Source organism: Mercenaria mercenaria, chromosome 5, assembly GCF_021730395.1.
Source record: "Mercenaria mercenaria strain notata chromosome 5, MADL_Memer_1, whole genome shotgun sequence".
NCBI classification, from domain to species: Eukaryota; Metazoa; Mollusca; class Bivalvia; order Venerida; family Veneridae; genus Mercenaria; species Mercenaria mercenaria.
Window position 1 is genome coordinate 86,932,389 of NC_069365.1, and position 13,295 is coordinate 86,945,683.

Genomic DNA, 13,295 nt, shown 5'->3' on the forward strand with positions numbered 1-13,295 from the left:
AATATGACAATTTTAAATATACAAGGTATTTATGATCGTTTTAGCCTATAGAATATAAAACGTGTTTAGGAAAATATTACATATACATGCTGTACATTTAACATTAATACACATTAAATTATATGAAATTTAAGTAATGGATCCGATTCTTCGGACTTGCATACAGTTTAACGTGCACTGAAAGCGGATAATGCAGGAATACCATACAAAGAATACGTTATTTACCAATTATCGTTACGAGTTCACTCCTATACATAATTTATGTCAAACTTCTATCTTCATTTATTCTATAGAGATCACATGTCGTCACTGAAGGTTGTACTTTTGAGGATACCGGTCATGAAGTACCGAGTTAATGTAATCAAACTTCGGATAAAATGTAAGGAGTGATAAAATATATGTTGAAATGTGCGTTAATATATTATACATTTTTTAAAGTAATCATAAAGGTAGAAAGGAGAGAAGCGGAAAATTTCTTAAAATGATGCAAAATAATTTACACATATTGAAACATAAATGTACATTATCTGGATAGACTTCCAACGTCCACATATCATCTGACTTCCTGCTTGCAATGTTGATGTTTATTCCATAAGAACAGCCCACAGGATCGTTCTTCATAACGGCGACACACTCTTCTATTTTTTCACATCCAGTTAAGGCACGGAGAAGTATATCAACTGGCACAGCGCCATGATTTACTTTCTTTGGCACGAGAGAATTTATTGACACGGCAAATGTTTTATTAACATAAAATGTATTCCCAGCAAGATACCCTGGAAATATGCATGCGAGATACCTTTCGTTTCGTCTTGCAGTTACCTGGTTTATAGTTTCTTGTTTTTTTATGTTTTTACTGTTGTCATCTTCACATAAGGCGCTTTTGTCTAGATCTACGTCGACCATATACATCATGTTTTCAACCTCCGTTCCCCAGTCTTCATTATGTGCAAGAACTCTACAATCTGATGTATTCACCATTATGTCTGTACATCCAGCAATTTCGCTGTCATGGCCAACTTCTTTATCATTTGATATGTTCGAATGGTACAAAAGTATCTCCGAAGCCATATCCTGTAGAAATAGTCTTTCGAAAGACACATCCGATCCTTCGGCCATTCCTTTAATTTCTTCCACAATATGAGGATAACATCTCTCCGTTGTTTCAACAGCTGCATTATACAGCTTCCTTCCCTCTTCAGTTTTGTAGAAGGAATACAGTAATTCCGCTGTTTTGGTTGTTACATGCTCTTGTATAAAATGCTTAAATGTTTTTCCAATTTTAAAACCAACATCAAAGTTATTGTATGCTTTCATATAAAGTATCGGTATTGATTCACATGTTGACGACATTTTCACAACTGATAATGCACAGCTGTGTTTAACTACCCGATAAAAGGTTTGTTTACATTTTTTTTATCTCGTTTATATTTATATTTTTTTATTTGGAAACAGTAGCAAGCGGAGAGCGAAAATAAGTATATTTCCTTTGGTTTTGCACCTAAAGTAAAGCTTATATAGAAAGTTCAACCATTTCATACTAACGATAAGTCACCAGGGATTGAAAATATATAAAAAAAAAACCCACATAGATGCAATTATATCTGTGGAGCCTTAACAAACAACTAATACGTGAGTAATGTCTGTAATTTTTGACCCGGTACTCATGAATATGTTACTTTCAATTAATGTTTGGAGTTAGAACCTAAATAACGATATAAATACTGAAAAGAAAACAAGAAAACAGTAATATAGATTTCTTTATTAGCATCATGTCGGATGTGCAGATATAGCGTTCGGCTACCAATCTCGGGATGTGGGTTAGAGTCCTCTGTGTGACCATATCATTTTTTTTTTTTCATAACGAGAACAAGGCAAACAGTGAAAATTGCACACTCGGTTTGATTGAGTTTGTTCATGAGCAGTAATGGTAAGTGCAACACCGCCCTCGCCCCCTAGCACCGGCTTAAGCAGTATTCAATCTTCAAATCTAAATGAGTTGAAATCTATCCCGAAGGACAAGAACATATAACAACACTGAGATGACTGCTTGGCATCGGCGCATCAGAAATTAAAGCCGACTGCTTGGCATCGGCGGACTGCTTGGCATCGGCGCATCAGAAATTAAAGCCGACTTGGACAAAGTGTACGGGGACAGTGCGCTGCCATACCGTACTATTGCCCGAATGGTATCTCTTTTAAAGAGGGGAGAACCAGCACCAAAGATGAGGCCCGTCCTGGGCGCCCTTTGACTGCTGTGTCTAACAAAGACAGTGATGCTGTGAAAGTGATAATCGAGAGAGATGCAAGATGCACAGTGAAGCAGATTGGGGAAATATCGGGTCTTAATTCATCAGGGGTTTTCTCATTTTGAAAGAATGGCTAAACCTGCGAAAGGTTTATGCGCTATAGATACCGCATTTATTGATCCCTGAATGGTAGAAAAAGCTTCCACCCTGGCCATCAAATATAAAAAAAAGGAATGTAGGCTTATCAAAGAAATTGTTACAGGTGATGAGACGTGGTTGTACTTTTTGATCCCGACAATAAAGAAAAGTATAAGATGCGGGTAGGTGACAATAATGGAAGGCCTTTATTGTTCGGTTATTGTTATTAGTGTAGTTATTTTCAGGTTACAAAAATCGTGCAAAATAACGACAAAGACAAGATTAATGAGTGTCAGGTCAATAATTACGGACAAACGCTAAACGCAGCATTGGGGCATATGTAAAGAATATCTGTACAACCCAGATATGAATAGTGTAAAATCATAGTACTTGTCTGTACGTATGTACAATAGCAAAAACAAAGAGAAGAAGAAATCATTACTTAAGCGTGACAGACAGCCCGCCGCTATCCTAGGTTGACGTTATCAAAGAATTTCTTAGAATAAATCAATAACGAATCATAAAATACGTAGAGTGTCTCAGCAATAAAAAGCATTGAAAAAATGTGTCTGGTGCACGATGGAAGATACAATATCAATTGTCCAATATGCATATTACTCATTTGTCCAACAGCGCGTGTATGTGAGAAATGCGCGACTAAAATGGGCTGATTTATTTCCCCTATGGGTACGATTGTTCCCGTAGTATACCTTGATGTGCAATGGCATTTTATTTCAGAACTGGTTCAGTATGCACGTCCTTGCCTATTTTCATCAAATTATACGTCGCAATGTCACAAACTTTTATATCCTGTTCAACGTGAACACCAACATCTGGCTCCATAGCTCAGTGGCTAGAGCGCCTGTCTAGTAAACAGGAGGTCGAGGGTTCGATCCCCTCTGGAGCCTTTTCATATTTTTATCAAAACATGATTATTTTTAAATGTCCATGATAAACCTCTCGACACTGTAGTGGTGCGACTACTACCGCGTTCGATAGATAACGTGGAGATTTGAAATCAGATCTGGATATGTGTATTTAGAGAAGAAATGTTTGATTATGCCCATTACACGTCTACGTGTACAATACTTTTTTGAAAAAAAAGCCCGTCCGGGGATCCCGCGACCCGTAGACCTACGCTCTCCCTATTGACATGATTGAGCTAGCAACTTGAGGAGTCATTCTGGTGCAGACGCCAAAGCGCCATAAAGAATTTTAGACATTTTATTTGACGTTGTGGTTCGTAAAAGACAATGCGACAAAACAAATTTAACAGTGCGCAATGACGAAACAATGAAACATTTTATTTCAAACTGATTGAGTAGAAAAAATACGAAGACGAAATGAAATGATTCGTTCTTGCTCATTGGCGTACGTGCCATTCACAAGTACTTCTTTTTGGCGTGTTAACGCGTTCGCAAAGACACTGTTAAATGTTTCGTTGGCTCGCGTTGGTTAGATCACAATAAAATGTGCAACATAGATGCTGGCGTGGCATCACAAAACATCTTATTTCGTCTAGGCGCGCTCACCAACACGTCGAATCGAAATGTTGTCAATGGCAATCAGTCAAAGGCTAAATAAAATGTTTTGTTCTGTTGCGCTCTATATCAAGTTATCGTTAATCGCGTTAGCGCGCACACTAAGACAACATATAAAGCTTTTACATGTCTTTATGGTACGTTTGAGCGGGCGACAAAAGGAAATGTCCTGAATTTGCCGCCATATTCAATCATTAAACGTGATAATTCAAAAAATAATGTTGCATCTTTCATTACAGAATACATAATATTCAGTACTCAAATATATTGGACAGTAACGCAGTATAAATGAGATAAAATTATTCGGAATGAATAATGGAATGAATAATGCTGAATATCACCTATTGCTTTCAGAAATCACGCAGAATGAGAAGTGAGAAAGAACTGGATATTAAAGAAAGTGTTAATGGTAGGTTTATGAAATATTTATTCCTAAGTTGATACAATGTACATCTGTAGTATTTCAGGCCCCGGTCCAGGGGAGGGCATACACCCCCCACCCCTCCCCTCCCCTCACCCCATCACACATAACCAGTTGGCTGAGAAGTGACCTATACCCATCAAAGTAAGAAATGATATTTTCTAAACATTTAGATCCAAAATGCACTAGAAGCCGCCATTTCATACGCATATTTCAAGTCTCCCTGACACACCTTATACGAGCGTAGCCCCCCTCCCCCTCCCATATCTATCCCACTCGGCACTTTGAGCTTCGTTCTAAACTATTGCCCCCACTCTTACTTCCCTTTGTTGTTACTATAAATAGCTTATATTGTAACTTTTTCATTACTAGTCGTAGGGAAAAATCGAGAGCACTTTTCTGTAGTACAACATGCATCAAATATTTCTGGAACCGGGCCTGTATTTAGTATTTTGTAACTGTTTATAAAGTAAGAGAAATGCAAAACTGCATTTGGAATAAAACAAAGACTGTTATTGAACAAATGGCAAAGATAAACAGGGACGTTTCGCAGTTTTCGGATTCGTAAGATAAACACGAAGAACGCTATCATTCATATCAAACACTGCAGAAGCAATTGTTGCAACATGTTTACTTTTATGTAAACATGTTTACTTGTATGTGTAATTTTTAAGTCATTGACCAGTTAAATTATAACTTTTAAAGTAAAGCAATTCTCACCCTTTTAGAAAACTCTTACCTTTATTTAAAAAAAAATAACAAAAAAAACCCCCAATAAAAACGATTAAAATGTATTCAAAACTTAATAAGAGAAATGACAATTATCTTTTTAATTTAATTATTATGATTATTTTTGTCTAAATAACAAAATAAAAGCAGAAAATTTGATCATTGCTGGATTTTTATTAGAAATTAGAGAAGCGTTCAGTTGATTTTTTAATAAATATTATTTAATAAAACTTAATACTGTTGTATTTTATCACTTTGTTTGTTCCGCCCTGATTTAATCAGGCTTTCTAAACAGGTTATTAAGGTGAGAACTGGTTTACTATAAAGGTGAGAAATATCACATGCAATCTATGTGCTGCACAATAGCTATACAGTAGCTTATTATGATAAACAGAAGCTAGTCTATCAATGGTACAGTCTTGTATATTGGCCCTTACCGCCAATACGCACACCGTATCATACCCATAGGCCACATACCTCGCATACCAGAATCAGTGTCTTTAACAAACAACTAATTATTTACCGGTGAGTATTTTCTGTGGAGTTTTGACCCGGTACTCATGAATATTTCGCATGTTTCCTTCAATTAATGTTTGGTGTCAGAACCTAAGTAACGATATAACTACTATAAAAACAACATAGTAATATACATTTCTTTATTAGCATCATGTCGCATATGCAGATATAGCGTCCAGCTACCAATCTCGGGGTGTGAGTTAGATTATTTCATTTTAGAAATCAAGGGTGTTTAGGGTATATATGTATAGGTATTGGTTTGTTTACAGAGCATTATCAAAGTACATATACTTACTAATCCCCAACGATAACATGGTTCCCGCCGAAACGCGAGGACGAGTCTAATTCATGATAACGGATGAAATAACCATTCATAATGCTTGCACATTACTTGACAAGTAAATATTAGTATTTCTTTCATTTCAAATACCCACTAAGTATATGGCAACATAGCTCAGTTGGGCGAAAGGCAGATAATAATTGGGTGCAAGCAGATCGTTTTGTGGGTTCGAATCCTCACGAGTGTGTTTTTTTTTTAGATTTTTTCCTTTTTGTTTTCCGTATTTTTGTTTCTTTCTTAAATGGACGCCACTTTCGGTGTATGTGCGTGCGTTCGTACGATTTTGCCCGGACTAGAACTTTGACATCTTGTTTATATTTCGCATTAATGTTCAATGAGAAGGCGTGTCATGCGCAAACCCCATGTTCCTATCTCAAATTAAAGTTTGTCCGGAGCATTTCTTCTTCATGCATGGTAGGATTTTGATGTAACTTGGCATGAATGTTCACCATTATAAGACGGAGTGTCATGCGTAAGAAGCAGGTCCCAAGGCCAAGGTCACACTTAGAGGTCAAAGGTGCTGGTGGGCTCGACACTCTGCCCGTGGGCATGCTTGTATTTGTATATATGTCTTTTTATAAGACACTAGTATGTTCATTATTTGCATGGCTTAGTGCATGCATTTAATAATATCATCTTTGTTATGTAAGACACTTTTCCGATCTGCCATCTCGCCTTTAGATACCTCTGTCATGTTGTCACAGAGCTCATGAAGGAATCTTAATTTTTATTCAAAAGTGAAAAAAAAAAAAAAAAAAAAAATGTTGATGCTGAGTTTCGAACCCACACGGCAAAACATTTCTTGAACATGGACTGTATGCTTTACCACTGAGCTAATTCTTAACTGGTACAAAACCTCGAAATATTTAGATTGTAACATGTTAGTAAAATGTTGAATTCCCTATGTTCCATTTTAATCTATTTATAGTCATGTTTGTAAATATCAAGTTATCGTTGGGGCATAGTACATTTGATCAGTTATAGCTTTCCAATACACTAATTTAAATCTACATAAATTTATATTTCCTTTTTCTCGTGCAGCTCGTGTTTTACGTACACTCCTTTTCAATAATAGGTTGTGCCTCATTATGTACTATAATACAAAGGTCAACCATCGGGGTCAAGTTGCGTCCACTATATTTTTGTACGTATTAACAAAACGCGATAACTGTGGCCTTTATTTACTAATACCGGATTAACCCATAACAATGAAATCGGGAATCAAGTAGACATATTATATGACAAATATCTTATATCGCAAAACCAATGTACGAAGCGGCGTGGTCTAGTGGTTAACACGTATGATTTGTAACCTTACGGTGCTGGTTCGAATATATGACGAGGTACATTTTTATCTATCATGTTTTTACCTGGAGAAGGAATACAGGTAACTTATACTGAGTACTTATTGACATTTTGCAGAGGATCTCATATTAGAATAGACATTGAATCTATTAACATTACAAAATGAATAAAAAAGACTCTTGCAAGGAAAATAAAATCAACGTTGTGATCGTTAAAGACATTACGAAGGTTAATAAAATGTTATGTTTAAGACATATCAGTAACATAGTTATAACGACTCGTGTGAGCATTTCATTATTGAGGTCAGTGGCTACAGACACTGCTAGCGAGCAGGATGACTACTCAAATACCAACAGTGCTTTTTAATGAACTTCTGTATACATATTTGTCATGACATGAAAAATAAACTTAAACAAATAAATAAAAAATAAAAAAATGAAAGAAAAATAAATACAAAAGACGATATATAAATTACCTGCAAAAAAGAATAAGTAACAATTACAAAGAAGGGCTCGAACATACACCATACAAACATAAAAAGAATAGATGACCGACACACTATCCACTAGACTACAAATCTGTTATGATATACCATATCGTATTTAGAGTTAAGAATACTACATTATACAAATTAGCACCACTAATCGGACAATATACCTGCTTTACCTGTTTTTGGATTTTACCAAGTACCGTTAAAATAAAATTATCGCGATCTATTAATACTATGCCCCAACGATAACTTGATATTTACAAACATGACTATAAATAGATTAAAATGGAACATAGGGAATTCAACATTTTCCTAACATGTTACAATCTAAATATTTCCAGGTTTTGTAGCAGTTACGAATTAGCTCAGTGGTAAAGCATCCAGTCCATGTACAACAGATCTTTTGCCGTGTGGGTTCGAAACTTAGCATCCACATTTATTTTTTTTTTTATTTTTTATTTGACTTTTGCATAAAAATTAAGATTCCTTCATGAGCTCTGTGACAATACGAAGAGAGGTATCTAAAGGCGATATGGTAGAATAGATTAGTTTATTACATAACAAAGATGATATTGATTAAATGCATGCACTAAGCCATGCAAATAATGAACATATTAGTGTGTTATATCAAGACATATATAGAAATACAAGTAAGCCCACGGGCAGAATGTCGAGCCCACCAGCACCTTTGACCTCTAAGTGCGACCTTGACCTTGGACCTAGGGACCTGCTTCTTACACACGCACATACACCGAAATTGGTGTGGCGACTATATCGAGCTCACCGCAAGCGCGCTCGACAACAAACCATCAAAGAAAGAAACAAAAATACGGAAGCGAAAATGAAAACGAATAGGAAAAACAAAAACAAAATCTGAAAAAAAAAACAACCCTCGTGATGATTCGAACCCACAAAACGATCTGCTTACACCCAATTATTGTCTGCATTTTACCCAATTGAGCTATGTTGCCATATAGTTAGTGGATATTTGAAATGAAAGAAATACTAATAATTGCGTGTCAAGTAATGTGCAAGCATTATGAATGGTTATTTCATCAGTTATCATGAATTAGACTCGTCCTCGCGTTTCGGCGGGAATCACGTTATCATTGGGGATTAGTACTATGCCCCAACGATAACTTGATGTTTACAAGCATGACTATAAATAGATTAAAATAAAATGGAACAAAGGGAATTCAACATTTTCCTAACATGTTACAATCTAAATATTTCCAGGTTTTGTAGCAGTTACGAATTAGCTCAGTGGTAAAGCATACAGTCCATGTTCAACAGATCTTTTGCCGTGTGGGTTCGAAACTCAGCACCGACATATATTTTTTTTTTAAATTTTTATTTCACTTTTACATAAAAATTAAGATTCCTTCATGAGCTCTGTGACAATACGACAAAGAGGTATCTAAAGGCAGATCAGAATAGTTTATTACATAACAAAGATGATATTGATTAAATGCGTGCACTTAGCCATGCAAATAATGAACATACTAATGTGTTATATAAAGACATATAAATTATACAAATACAAGTATGCCCACGGGCAGAATGTCGAGCCCACCAGCACCTTTGACCTCAATATGCGACCTTGACCTTGGACCTAGGGACCTGCTTCTTACGCATGACACTCCGTCTTATAATTGTGAACATTCATGCCAAGTTACATCAAAATCCTACCATGCATGAAGGAGAAATGCTCCGGACAAACTTCAATTTGACCTTTGAGATAGGAACATGGGGTTTGCGCATGACATGCTTTCTCATTGAGTTAAACATTAATGCGAAATATAAACAAGATTGGTCCATGCATGTAAAAGTTATGGTCCGGACAAAATTGGACGGATGCACGTACGCACATACACCGAAAGTGGCGACTATACCGACCTCACCGCAAGCGTGCTCGACAACAAACTATAAAAGAAAGAAACAAAAATACGGAAGAAAACGAATAGGAAAAACAAAAAAATATCTGGAAAAAAAAAACAACCCTCGTGAGGATTCGAACCCACAAAACGATCTGCTTACACCCAATTATTGTCTGCATTTTACCCAACTGAGCTATGTTGCCATATACTTAGTGGATATTTGAAATGAAAGAAATACTAATAATTGCGTGTCAAGTAATGTGCAAGCATTATGAATGGTTATTTCATTAGTTATCATGAATTAGACTCGTCCTCGCGTTTCGGCGGGAATCACGTTATCATTGGGGATTAGTACATAAGCGTGACAGACTGCCCGCTGGATAAGTATATTAGGGTTATCCAAGGTTGACGTTATCAAAGTATTTCTTAAACCAATAACGCATAAGTACGATGAGTGTATCAGCATTAGAAGCATTCAGAAATGGACATGTGCACGATGGAAGATACATTATCAATTGTCCAATACGCATATTACTCATTTGTCCAGCAGCTCGTGTACGTGAGAAATCCGTGACTGAAATGGGCTTGTATATTTTCCCTATGGGTACCATTGTTCCCGTAGTATACCTTGTTGTGAAATGGCATTTTATTTCAGATATGGTTTCAGTTGGCACGTCCTTGTCTATTTTCATAAAATTATACGTCGTATTAAGGTTTATCGAAGAGATCAAGAGAACTGATATGCACGTTTCCTAACACAAAGTTTTGTATCCTGTTTAACGTGAACACCAACATCTGGCTCCACAGCTCAGTGGTTAGAGCGCCTGTCTAGTAAACAGGAGGTCGAGGGTTCGATCCCCTCTGGAGCCTTTTCATATTTTTATCAAAACATGATTTTTGAAAAATGTCCATGATAAACCTCACGACTACTGTAGTGGTTCGACTATTGCCGTGTTCGATAGACACCATAATTCAATACAGATTTGAAATCACATTTTGATATGTGGATTTAGATAGGAAATGTTTGATTAAGTCCATTGCACATGTACGTGTACAATAGTTTTTTTGAGGGGCGGGGGGGGGGGGGGGGGGGGGAATTATAACAAAATGAGTCTACTCAAGTGTTGTCTGCTTAATGGATAAGGCACTCCAAACTCACTAGTTTTGGAAATAAAATTGTTGACACATATATAAACAGCATTCAAAGTTGATGGATATCTGAAATAACATGTGTCACACTGCTCATATTAGCGATATTATTGAAGATTGCTTGGCACAGAAAATATAATACTAAAAAAGAACAACTCAAGACAGTTGTATAAATATCAATGTATGATCTAATGAGTGAAAACTTCAAGTACCATTATACAGATCTAAAAGAAATCAAGCAAGTGACATGATAATGTTGATCAAGTAAACCATAGTATGATCGTAGAAACTGTTTCATACACACGACACTATCGACACTGTAACGCTTAATCAAAACAGGTTTAGAAATCGACATTATATTCATTTGATTTATTTTCTTAAAAGTTTTGTACTAAAATAGTGTGAACGTATGTTTGCTTTCTGCTCCAGAATCTGCATACTTTATCGGCAAACGTTTGCCAATACATCCAGTAGGATGCTTTACATATTATAACACGTAAAGTCATGCTGCGCACCAACCGTAAAACGGTGATCATTCCCTTTAAGAATACAAGATAAATATGGTCCTCAATGCAATTACATTGACAGAATGATTCTTCTGGAAAGAACAATACTCATCACGATACATTTTGATAGTTTAAGTTTCAAGCAATGTGCTACGCGCATATTTCCGCGGATGTACCACAAGAACATTTTGCATAGTTCTTTTAGGTATTTTCCTGTTAAGGGATGACACCACTTTTATGTCTGGCCAAGGATAAAAAGTATTAGTGACCCGCATTTTAGTGGTACCCCTATAACTCTCACCATGTCTTCTGTCTTCCCCTTCATTAATATGTCTGTTTGTTTTCCGTTAATGGACAGGTTTCAGGTCATTCGTCATCCTACATTGAATGTCAAAACCGGGTGGTGTCAAAATGATAAATTATTGCTGTACTATTGTTTTCCTTAATCCAGATATAACCTAACGTAAGTATACATCAAAACAGTGTGTTTTCTTTATGGTCAAAGTCAGAGGAGGTCAAAAGTGTCTTATAAAATTATTATTGTTACCTTGTATGCTTATAGCAACACTGCTGAGTGCAGTTAATATTATACAATTATCGACTTTTTTATAGGTTGATATCAGGATTTATCAACCCGAAAAGAGTTATATTCACCGAGCCGAAGGCGAGGTGAATACAACTTTTTGAGAGTTGATAAATCTTGATATCAACCTATGAAAAAGTCAATAATTGTTTTATTACATGAATAAATGTAAAGTCTACATGAATAAATGTAAAGTCAGTCTTGTTATTACAATTGTAACTTAAATAATAAAGAAATAAGGAATAAATTTAGACCAAATCAGGTTGATATTGGTTTTCCAAGCACCTACTTCAATCTATTTTTATTTTCGTACTATTTATAACCCAAGATAAGTTGATATGATATGTACCCATTACTTTTCGAACCGTTTTCAGCCAATCAGAGAAACAATAGGATACAGTCATGTAATAGGTCTATCAAGACCTCTCCATAGTGTTGGCTTTCAAACTAGGATGATTTAGACTAATTTACTAATTTTACGGAGTTAGATTTCATTTTCTAGCGCAAATTACGGTGAGCCAGTCTTAAATGGCCCAATGCGCTTGCGCACAAGTAAGTTTTGAAATTATCTAAGACGAAAATAATAGTTCATTTAAAATAAAGGAATATAGTGTAATACTATTGTTACAAATGTTGGAAACGGTTCAGTTATTCACAAAGTAAATATATAGATATATATTTACTATTCTTTGTTCGCAGTATTCAAAGATATGCATATGAATTGAATCACATTAAAATGTATTTCGTTCAATTAGATGAATTTATTGTTTAACTAGCGGGTTCGTTTGCCCCGTTCGGAAGATCTGTCTGAATGAGAAGAGTTCTTCCGACCTTCAATAGTCGGAGATGTTAATCACCTGATCAAAACAAGGTGGCAATTCGACATATAACCTTTGCAATCTGAGTAATAAACTAGAACAAATAAAATGTTCAGAATTTCTTTTTCAAATAGCACATTAACAATAGGATAATATAGATTAATCGCTTGTATTAGCTAATGTTTACATGTTCGTTATAACCGACGCTAAATAAAGATTATCTATCTTAATAAAAATCTCTGAAAAAGATACATTAGAGAGAAAGAATGATATATTTTTTCACGTCCGTTCGATTGGGATTTTCTTCTAAGCTTTTCTAAAGCTCCTAGGAAGCTATTCTCTTGGGCGCAAACGAACGGGACAGTTGACAAATAAGCCTGTCAAGTGAGGTTCTCGCAAAAATGGTAACATGCTAATTTGGTAGCTTTCACCCGGACCAAGTTCAGTATACAATTATTGCAGTGGTAGCTTTTGAACATTTTTAAATGAAATTCAGTATTTAGGAAATGCTTGGGCCTACAGTCGGATTGGCGGAGGTTGATCATAACCTGAAGATGATTTATTGATTTTGAGGTGATTAGGTCATGGTCACAGTGACTATAACCCTTAATAGGTCACAGTGACCTGCAACAG

At 35.8% G+C, this 13,295-nt stretch overlaps 1 protein-coding gene and 2 non-coding genes across 3 annotated transcripts; 2 read left to right on the top strand and 1 right to left on the bottom strand.

Annotated features, from left to right (window-relative positions):
- Nucleotides 1-441: 441 nt before the first annotated feature.
- LOC123558614 (uncharacterized) lies at nt 442-1,353 on the bottom strand. Its single transcript, XM_045350491.2, has one exon. It carries the CDS (start codon nt 1,351-1,353, stop codon nt 442-444), a length of 912 nt encoding a protein of 303 aa, XP_045206426.2.
- Nucleotides 1,354-3,222: 1,869 nt separating this feature from the next.
- Trnat-agu (transfer RNA threonine (anticodon AGU)) lies at nt 3,223-3,295 on the top strand. The gene has a single exon. It is a non-coding gene; the product is annotated as a tRNA-Thr (tRNA).
- A 7,108-nt stretch (nt 3,296-10,403) lies between these two features.
- Trnat-agu (transfer RNA threonine (anticodon AGU)) lies at nt 10,404-10,476 on the top strand. Its single transcript has one exon. It is a non-coding gene; the product is annotated as a tRNA-Thr (tRNA).
- The last annotated feature ends 2,819 nt before the right edge of the window (nt 10,477-13,295 follow it).